Genomic DNA, 10,838 nt, shown 5'->3' with positions numbered 1-10,838 from the left:
CGTCTATATTGTTTTGTTTTTTTAACCAAATTAATCTTAACAATTATTATAAAACAATATTTCTTTCCATTATTATCACAGAGCTTCTTGAAAACCTACAAACGTTAATTGACCTTCACATATATTCAGCCGTTAGTTTATTATTAATAATATTTGCAGCCCATGCTTCATGTGTACTAATGGGGGGGTCACCCCATAAACTTATATATTTGACCTTCCGTTATCTGTTCTTGAAGAATGGACAGTACAGGTAGCTGTACTTAGAAGAATGAAAGCCTCTCTCACTTCAAAAAGCCCTGTGATTCTCTTCAGTGTTTTTATGTGTGGTCTTGAGAAAGCTTCACTGACTTCAGACATCTCTGGCAGCAAAACACAAAATGAGGGGTATCTGACAGCATCACCCAGTCACCTCCACCAGCTTCTACCTGGCAACTTCCACAGGTGTCATCTATTCAAAAATATCCACCAGTTTCCTTTCACACATCACATTCACATAGGGGGAAGTGGGGCAGATTGATACAGAAAAATTCAATCTCCTATTTTATGTAACAAAAATGAGTCAAATAATAATTTTTTTTGCTTGATGCATGCCATAACTACCGTATTTTTCGCCCTATAGGACGCACCGTCCCATAGGACGCACCTAGTTTTTTGGAGGGGAAATAAAGAAAAAAAAAATTTATCCCCCCCCCCAGCCGCGGGAACTCCCGCAGGGCTCCCTAGGCTGCAGATATCTGCCCGAAGCACGGGGCGCTCTGGGCAAGCAGGCTGCTATCCGCAGCCTAGGGAGCCCTGCGGGAACTCCTGCAGGGCTCCCCAGGCTGCGGATAGCTTCCCGAAGCGCGGGGCGCTCTGCTTCAGTGCGCCCTGCGCTCCGGGCAAGCAGGCTGCTATCCGCAGCCTAGGGAGCCTTGCGGGAACTCCCGCGGGCTCCCCAGGCTTACGGATAGCTTCCTGAAGCCTGGAGAGAGAGGGGGGTCGGCGCGCACCAACCCCTCTCGCTCTCCAAGCTTCAGCGAAAGCCTGCATTCGCCCCATAGGACGCACACACATTTCCCCTTCATTTTTGGAGGGGAAAAAGTGCGTCCTATAGGGTGAAAAATACGGTAATCAATATTATAATAGCTATCAAAAGAACCATTAAAGTTAGAAGATAATGAGAATATAATGAACTTCTGTTAAAAAAAAAAGGAGGGGGGGTTGTATCATTCTGCCCCACCTACGGGGCACTTTGATACAAAGTGTAAATTGTATGAGAATGGTAATTATTTGCAAAAATTTAATGAAAAAATAATTTTTATTGTGAGAGATCATAATCAGCCTTACAATTTGTTATTTAAAATCTAAATTACGTATCAAAACTAACAGTGTTTCACACGTATCATAGACTTTATGGCAGGTTTTCTTAACAAAACATCAAAACATATTAATCTTTCCTCAAACACCTATCCATTAAAAAAAAACTTTGGAAAAACTTAAAAAGTATAAGAACTTACATTAGGTAGTCAAAAAATAGTAATTTAAACAAAATACTTATAAAAAAATAAGATAATTACTTAACCTTTAGCTTCTGTTGCACATTATTATATCCACTTAAGTCAATAGAAAAAGTATAAAGAGATGATGTTCCAGATTTGCCCTTTGGGAAATTTGGTTTTGGCAACCGCAAAACAACATCCTTGAAATCAACGCTTGCCTTATCTTCTACAATGGGGAAGACAAACATACAAAATCCTGGTTTTTTCCTGAGATATGACATTTGATAATCGGTCATATTATATTTAGAAATGACTTTGGCCACGTAGTAAACAACAGTTTTTTTCTTTTCAAATTAAATGGGTTTAGAGATTTCATGCAAACTTGTATATTGGGGTACTATTGTATACTAGCGGGGCACTTTTATATGTATTAATGTGCCCCATGTCTTAGTGTATCAAAGTGTCCCAACGGACATTTTCAAAAAAACTAACAATTATTAATAAATCCACTGAATTTATTTAAAAATCATGTGTAATCCTGATTACAGAGTGGAATAACTTACCTTTGGTATTTTTAAATCTTAACTAAACAACGTAAAACAGCGTTGGAACACTCTTACATTTCACGTAATTTTTTAGTTGGCTGCGCTGAAAACACACCTACTCTTGTCAAATGCCAACGGCTAACTGGCGGTCGGCGCGGTCACAACTGTTGTACTCACACATGTATAGACACGTTTTAGTGATGTCGCGACACAAATAACATTTTTTAAAAAAACAACACTTTATTTAAGGTAGATAAGGACAAGATGAAATTATACAATTTAATATAAATATAGATGGGAAATGGTTATGTATAGTGAATACTTATCTACTTTTAAAAGTTTTCACCTATGATCTTTTTATTTTACTTCTTTATTTTTTCTTTGTTCTTTTTTCCTTTTTTCTGATATCTTATCTTTCATTTCACTCCTTTATTGTGAATAGCATTTTATAGAGGTATAAATAACTGTAAATATGAAAAGAGACAAAGTACCGTATTTTTCGCTCTATTGGACGCACCAGACCACAGGACGCACCTAGTTTTTAGAGGGGGAAATCAAGGAAAAAAATATTATTTCCCTCCCCCAGCCCCAAAGAGCAATGGACAGGCTGCGTGCTTCCTCTTTAGCCTTGAGCAGCATCTTTAGCCTTGCACAATGGGATGGATCGTGCCCGCTGTCCACCGGGGCTGGACTAAATGACTCCTGGGGTTCCCTTCCAACCCTGTAATTCTGTGACCTCGGAAGTTGTTTGGGGTCTCCACCACTGGAGGCTTTTAAGCAGCGGTTGGGGAACCATCTGCCTGGTGTTCTTTAGCTGTGATTCCTACATTGTGAGGGGGCTGGGCTAGATGACCCTCGGGTGGCCCTCCCAACTCTATACAGTCCTACACTTCTGCGGCAGGAGATCCACAGCCACTTCACACAATGCCCACTCCCAATTTTCATTGGAGAGACATGTGGCTTCACTGTCTAGCTAGGTACCCCCCTACCTGCCACTCTTCCCTCACCCCACTTAAGCCGAGGGAATTCCTGCCCAGAGAAGCTCCCAAGTGAGGCAAGGGTTAAGATCTACCTCTGGTAAATGGCTTTGTATCCTCCCTCTTTCTCTTTTCTCTTCTTCTATGCTAGCTCCTTCTCTTGTGTTTTGTTTAATCTGTTTTTATTGTATACTAAAATAAAAGCTGCAAAGTTTCCTTTTTTATAATATTCCCCCCCCCCCCCAAACTAAAATGTTAATCTAGATAAAAACACTGATCCAGAGGAAAATAAGGCGGTGGAGAAAGGATGAAAAAAGAAAAAGAGGTAGAGATAGAGAGATGTTTTAAAAGTTGGCTTCTTTAGCCTTGTGCAGCCTCCCGCAGCTGGAGAGGCATGCTAGGCAAAAGAGGAAGCCCGGGCAGCGAGCGGGATGGATCGCTCTCGCTGCCCGGGCTTCCTCTTTAGCCTTGCATAGCCTCCCGCGACTGGAGAGGCGCGCACGGCTAAAGAGGAAGCCCGGGCAGCAAGCGGGATGGATTGTGCTCGCTGCCCGGGCTTCCTCTTTAGCCTTGCGCAGCCTCCCACGACTGGAGAGATTGCACAAGGCTTTTCTAGAGGAGGGAGAAGGGACTGACTGGCCGCATCAGTCCCTTCTCCCTCCTGGGGAAAAGCCCGTAAGAGCCGCGCGAAGCTTGTGTGTGGCTCTTGGGGGCTTTTCCTGCTTGCCTCCCCCCCTGCATTCGCTCCATAGGACGCACAGACTTTTCCCCTTAGTTTTTAAGACGGAAAAACTGCGTCCCATGGTGCGAAAAATACGGTATTCTCTAATTTTTTCCCCTTGGTTATATGTATTTTCTTTTTCTTTTGTATTTTCTTTTGTTGTAAATATGTATGTTTTCTAATTTGTACTTAATAAAAATTATTTTAAAAGAAATCTCGATATTGAAATATTGTTAGCGTATCAATGTGCCCCGTGTATCAATGTGCCCCACTTTCCCCCTACATTCGCCTGAACCACGTTTGAAACCTCCCATTCATATACACAAGCAGACATCTGCCAACATCCATGAAGAATGCCAACAGACATATTCACTCATCTTTCACTCTCCATTCACATTTACGCCCCACAGATATCCACCGGCTTCTTGTCAACCAGCTTCAAAAGATGAATGTCAACCAGCTGACATCCACAACATCAGCCTGCTTCAACCTTGTGGCACCCGCTGGTTCACTAATGTGAACTCCACCGGCATCTACCTACCAACATTTGCCAGCTTCTGCTAGGTCCATTTCTAGACATAAGCCAGCTTCCAATTGTGGGTATCAGCCATCTTCAAGCTACGATCCTGCTCAGCACGTAAGCTTGCCTTACTGTCACTCCATAGCATTCCACTGCCTCTGTCCATCTGCCACTTCTTGTTCTCCAAGTGGAAGAAGACCAGGCAGTGCTGAAGGTCACAGCTGTTGTCTGCTGTGTTCTGCTGGGGTAGAGGAACAGGCCCACCTTTATATCCACTCAGGCTTTTGTGATGTCACAAGTAGTCCATAACCAACAGCAACAGCTGAGGAGGCATCATCATAATCTCCTCAGGCCTCACTATTGTGTTTCTATCTCAGCAGTAATTGATATATGTGCTTGTTTATTATTAAAAATATTTAAAGACCACCCATAATCTGTACTGATACCAGGGAGGGCACACCATGAAAAATGTCGTAGGGGGACCATTTTCAGCAAAAGGGCTACATTCCCTTGTAGGGAACCCAACAGGAATTGGATGCAGGTGGAGGGTCAGAGGCAGAGGGGAGGGATGCAGCACATGTGTTACAGACTTCCCAACTTTCACAAGATACCGTATTTTTCGCCCTATAGGACGCACTTTTTCCCCTCCAAAAATGAAGGGGAAATGTGTGTGCGTCCTATGGGGCGAATGCAGGCTTTCGCTGAAGCCTGGAGAGCGAGAGGGGTTGGTGTGCACCGACCCCTCTCGCTCTCCAGGCTTCGCGGACCTCTCCACAAGCAGCGGGAGCGCTCCCGCTGCTTGCGGAGAGTTGCCTGCATGCTGAAGCCTGCGCGCGCTGAGATCAGCGCTCCAGGCTTCGCGGACCTCTCAGTAAGCAGCGGGAGCCAGCGCTGGGCTCCCACGGCTTGCAGAGAGCTGCCTGTTTGGGGGCTGGGGTCGGGGGAAGCTCAGGCCTCCCCCACCCCAGCCCCGCGCCTGGGGGGAAAATAATTCTTTTCCCTTTACTTCCCCCCCAAAAAACTAGGTGCGCCTTATGAGACGGTGCGTCCTATAGGGCGAAAAATACGGTATATAGCACTTATATTTGATTTGTAGTAATGATTTCCAAATTCTTATCTACTATATATTTTGGTAAGTGGTCCGCCTGATGGCCTGTCTGTTCTCGCAAAGTTTTGTCACCTCACAAGATATCACCGCCATACTCGGCATGAGTTGTGGGTGGCAGTCATTGTTGACATTTGGATGTCGGGTACCATTTTGAATCAAGATGGCAAACTGAAACATGACTTTGGCGTAGGTTCGGCTGCCTCCAGAGATATTGTCGTCAAACTCAGCAGAAGAGTTCCTGAGGTGGGGACAGCTGTCTCCATTGATGTTTGGACGCCAGGCACCATTTTGAATCAAGATGGTGAACCGAAACATGACTTTGGCATGACTTTGCCCAAGGCTGGGTGTGATGGGTTCAAACTCATAAATTGCCCTATCCATTTAAAAATCACAATATTTTTTGGTTTCTAGTCATTCCTAGGCAGTGCCAGGCACTCCCCACAATTATATACACATTGTATAGATCAGCATATACAAATTTTATGCAAATCTTTGTCATTTTTGGGTGTGTGTGTGATGCATTTCCTCTTTTTTGGTGTCACACTAAATGGCCACCTTAAACCAAACTTGTTTGCCCTGTAGGAGAGAACAAATTGTCATCTATGCCGTATTTTTCATGCACCCCCCAAAATAAAAACAGTATACTGAAATTGAATCTTCCAGTGGGAATAATTTAACAACAGGAACACGACTTGTCAAGTATGGAACTGTGATAGGAATTTTATGGTCTTAGATATATGGCAATGTTCATAACCACACGTACATAGAACAGCACAGGAAAGCCAACCTGGAACCATTTTGATTCCTAAACTGAGCAAATGTTTCTCTGCATGGTCAAAATGGAAAAGCCTCCCCATTGTCTCTTCCTTCACAAATCCTGTCTTAATCTGTGTTTGAATAAGGGTGTGAGCCTTATCATTACAAAAGACTGCCCAGGCTCCCCAAGAAATCCAATCAAGTAACCTGCCAGACAGGAAATAAACAAAGCGACAGGAGAAAACAACATGCAAATGTTCTGTTTTAGACCGCCTTATCTGAGGGGTGGTCTTAGGTTACACCCCTTCTGTGATGAATGCATAATGTTTCTGGGGGTGGTCTGGATCTAGAGGATGGGAATTTCAAAAGTCTTTATAAGCCCTTGCACAGCATTTTTGGGGGTCCTCTTCCTCTCCTGCGTGTGAGGGGAGTACCCTGTTGCAACAGATCAATAAAGATCAAGCTTACTAGCTGCTTTGCTTCTCAATATTCTCTGGTTGACCTCTGTTATTTTCTCCTACCAATAGGGAACCTATGTAAGGACTCTATATGGGCTCTTGGATACCCCATAAGGGAAAAGGGCATATTTTTATTTACAACAGAACATACAACAATAAGAGTGTATCCAGAGTTCCACCAGTAAATCTTTGTATAACTGTCAGTGCAAAAGCATCCCCAGGTCATAGCTAATCCACAGTTGTGACTGCCCTAACCATTTGGCATTCCTTTGGGATTTAACTTTTGTACGAGTTTTTAATTTTGTTTTATTTGTTTGGCACCAACTTTGCTATCCTTTCGGCACCACGCAAAGACATTTTTATTCCCGCGTTTAAATTATTTCCCCTGCTGCTATAGTTTACTGGGGGGGGTATTATTATTATTATTTGGTACATGTGTGTCATTTGCATTTTTTAAATTATCCTGTTTTGATGCAAACTCCTTCGGGAGCCTGAGTAAAGGTCACTATATACTTTAAAATAAATATATATAGAATGTACATACACCTACACATAAGCCCCAGTCCTTAGAAATGCCTATCCTCAACCACACACATTTACTACACACCCAGATCTCTCTGTTTACATTTTACATGTACGCTGCCATGAATTAATACACAACCCTCTATGCTTTTACATATAATCAAATGTACACCTGGGTATGTACGCACGGCACATCAACAATGATGGCGTGCAGGGCCTCAAGCGCGTGCATGAACAGACACAAAGCCTTTGTTCTCCGTGTTTGCTTGGCGAGGGCAATAAATGCCCCGTGTCTCTGCAGCTGTGAAACTGACCTAGTTCACAGCTCCCAAAGGAGAGTTCTCTGCCTTGCCAGGCTCCGGGGCTACTTCCCTTTAGCCTCTTGTCTTGGAGGAATAAGAAGGAAAGCAATCGCCCGGCAATGGGGTCACCCAAGGCCTGAAACTAGGTGTCGGTAGGAGTCCCAAAAGTGTGCCATAAAGTCATGTTTGAGTTTCAAGCTTGGAAGCAGTTACTATAGCTACCGTGGCAGACGGCACCTTGCAGGTTGGTTTCCATATGAGCTTGGTTACTATTTAACATCTCCACCCACATTAGGCCTGATTAAGCGAATCAATAAGATAACAGAGGAGGCAGGTTTGCTCACCCTTCCGCCCGCCTCCTTCACCCAGCTTTTCTTGTAATTTTACACTTTCTCCGTTTTCTCCAGAATTATACTGATGAGAAATGGTCAATGTAATCGCACAGCTAAGTGCTAAGATGGAGGTGCCATATGGTGAGTACGCAGGTTACCATCTTCTTTCCTTGTTGCTGATGAGAGAGAGCGCTAAGAGAAGCTGAGACATTATGGGCAGTGTTGTGTATGATGAGGGCATGCCAGTCACACATTGTCGATCTGGGGAGCCTTATTCCCCCCTCCCCTAAACGCTTTAACCACGCGGTGTGTTTCATTGTAACGTGCTTCCCCTCAGGTTATTGTGTCGTCTTCAGGCAGAAGTTAGCCTTCCTAAAAAAGAGAAAACAACCTCTCTCTCTCTCTTTTCGATTATGTGTGTGAGCAAAAGTTTTCAGGCTGAAATGTCCTGATTCAAACGGCTGGCCTGGGAGAGCCTTTAACGTGCAAACCGGAAAAGGAGGCTCTTTCCTCGTTCTTTGTGCAGTCTGATGCGTGAGAGAGAATTGAGGTTTCCAAGGGAAGAGTTGAAATTGATACTAAACAGAAGGACTTGACCCAGATCCATCGCTCACAAAGCTTTGCAAAGTGGCTGAACATAGTAATGCCAAAAGATATCTTAGTTGACGCAAGTTTAGTTCATGAATGGGAGGCAGCTGGTTTTTTGTAGGGATCTAGTGAGATAGCTCTAAGACTCCTTTGTAAGTTCTGTCAGCATAAAGGTTGAAATCTTTCAGTAGATATCTTCAGTTAGCAATGCTTTCTGGAGGGGCATGAAGTGTTCTCAGGGCCTCGGGCCAAAGTCCCCACCCCCCCAAACTGCATTTTGCAGAACTGAGTTGGCGATCCCCATATTTGTATGTATGGAAAATATGTTTAGATGTGATAAAATATAAACTCCCATTTATGGCTCAATCATATATCCATGAGGTAGAAAAGCATCTACCAACGTTGTGGAGCTGATGGGTTTGTTTAAAATACAACACATGCATAATATTCTCTCACTATATTTTCCTATGTCTGCAGACACCATCCTGTGTTTGCAGCACATACCAGACCGTAATCTAGGTGAATATCCCTTTTATCAGATGGATTGAAACTGGTCTTAAAAATACGGTTTGGGGTGTGAGGAATTCAAATCTGATATCATTTTTGTAGCTGGACAGCATTTAGCTTGGAAAGTCTAGGTTTGATGAAGAAGCGCATAAGCTACTTTCGGAAAACAAAGAATTTAAGTTTTACCTTCTGAAAATGTCAGGCAATGCTAAAGAAATAAGGAAATAAAATCTAATACAACTGCGAGTACTTCACAATCATTTTTAACAATTTCTATGCAATTTTAGTCAAATTTTAATATAACTAAACTACATTAATTTAACTAAATTATCTTTTGAATTCCCAAGTCATGCTACAACTTTTTAGCGCCCCTCATTTGGGGAATTTGAAAGTTGAAAAATTCAACACACCCAAATGAGCAGTTGGTTCATTGGGTCCTGAAACTTGAGGGCCTGAGAAACTAAGCCTCTGACGCCTGGCCAGGCTACCCCTAACATAGAATATCTCTTAAGGGAAAGTGCAGAAAAAAACTCTAGGTATTTCAGAATTGACTCCTGCATGTTTTCCCCACAGATGCACACTTTTCTTTATTTCCAGGCTTGAGTATAGAAACGCTTCAACTACAGAGCACCCAGAGTAGTGACCTTAACATAAGATCAATGAAAACAAAATAGTTACTGCTTACAAGTTTTACAATCTAAAAGACACCACACAAAAGGAAAAAGGATGAGGAGGGAAGAGGAAACAAGCAAACCCAGGCACTTATTTTTAAGTTACACACTAGTTCTTATAATGACAAGCTGGTAATGATCTTTCCTTCAAGGAGATCAAGGTAGTATGCATGATTCTTTTCCCTCTCCTTTTTAATTTCCACAGCAACTTTATGAAGTAAAGCTACAGTGATAGGATTAATGTCACCCAGCTTTGTGGGTATGGATTTGATCCTGGGTCACCCCAATTCCGGTCCAGCACTTTCCAGGACACCATACTGGCTCCCAAAGTTTTAAAGATCATTTTCTGAGGATTTAAGGGTGATTGTTGTGATGAGCTAAAAGAAATATACACAAGATTCAACATGGATGGAGTGTTATTTTGAATTCACCAAAACAGTAGAGTAAGCAGACCACAGTTAAAGAATCCAGACTTCCAGCTGCAGGCTGAGTTCTGTGCAATGCAAAAAAAAAAAACCTTACTTCAATAGGCATTGCCTGATCCATATTAATTTGATCGTGCTTTCCTGCAACAGCTGTGGTTTTTTTGTTTTGTTAGCCAGCCCTCGCTTTCACTCATGCTGCCATAGGTTAAGCTGGTCATCATACGCATGCTTATTGCATGCTTAAGGGCACAGATTCAGTTTTGACACCAGATTGCAACCACTTGGAAAAGCTACGGCTGCAACCCAGCACCCAAATCTGACTTCCACCAAATTCAGAGGATGGTATCAGCAATGACATGTACACAACCAACTCAGTCTGGCGCAACGCAGGTGGAAGTTAGCATAGGCAGATTAAAAAGTCACACCTCCCATGGGTTCAAAAGGTCATGTCTGCTGTAGATTGTCTGCTGTAGATCTCAACAGGTTTGTTACAGAGGTGTAGGGACTCAAAGACATTAAAGGTTCTGGCAAACCTGCAGGCAAAGTCATTCCCGGCATTTTGTGAATGCATATACAGTCATACCTCGGGTTAAAGTAGCTTCAGGTTGAGCGTTTTCAGGTTGCGTTCTGCAGCGACCCGGAAGTAATGGAACGGGTTACTTCCAGGTTTCGCAGCTCGCGCATACGTTCAAAATGATGTTACGCGCATGCGCAGAAGCGGCAAATCGCAACCCGCGCACGCGTGCTCAGAATGCAAACGGGGCTCCAGAATGGATCCCATTCGCATCCAGAGGTACCACTGTACTATACAGAGAGACTTCCTGATATTTAGTGCTATAAACCCCATGTTCTGTTAATGCATAAGCATTTTATCTTCAGTTATACTTAGCTATGACAAAAGCTTGCATTGATCACTCAGCATAGGTTT

General features: G+C 43.1%; 1 protein-coding gene and 1 long non-coding RNA gene across 2 annotated transcripts in view; one reads left to right on the top strand and one right to left on the bottom strand.

The window, feature by feature from the left end:
• Positions 1-2,353: 2,353 nt before the first annotated feature.
• On the bottom strand, positions 2,354-4,469 carry LOC128415140 (uncharacterized). Its single transcript, XR_008330867.1, has 2 exons — positions 4,263-4,469; positions 2,354-2,487 (listed from the first exon to the last, which is right to left on the bottom strand). It is a non-coding gene; the product is annotated as an uncharacterized LOC128415140 (long non-coding RNA).
• A 3,274-nt stretch (positions 4,470-7,743) lies between these two features.
• The window catches only part of HNF4A (hepatocyte nuclear factor 4 alpha), a 62,711-nt gene continuing 59,616 nt past the window's right edge, over positions 7,744-10,838 (top strand). Inside the window, exon 1 of the mRNA XM_053394131.1 lies at positions 7,744-7,860. Coding sequence (XP_053250106.1) covers positions 7,812-7,860 — 49 coding nt within the window. The 5' untranslated portion in view covers positions 7,744-7,811. The remainder of the gene's footprint in view (positions 7,861-10,838) is intronic.

Source organism: Podarcis raffonei, chromosome 6, assembly GCF_027172205.1.
Source record: "Podarcis raffonei isolate rPodRaf1 chromosome 6, rPodRaf1.pri, whole genome shotgun sequence".
NCBI lineage: Eukaryota > Metazoa > Chordata > Lepidosauria > Squamata > Lacertidae > Podarcis > Podarcis raffonei.
Note: the sequence above shows the minus strand (reverse complement) of the source record. Positions and strands in the feature narration are given on the sequence as shown.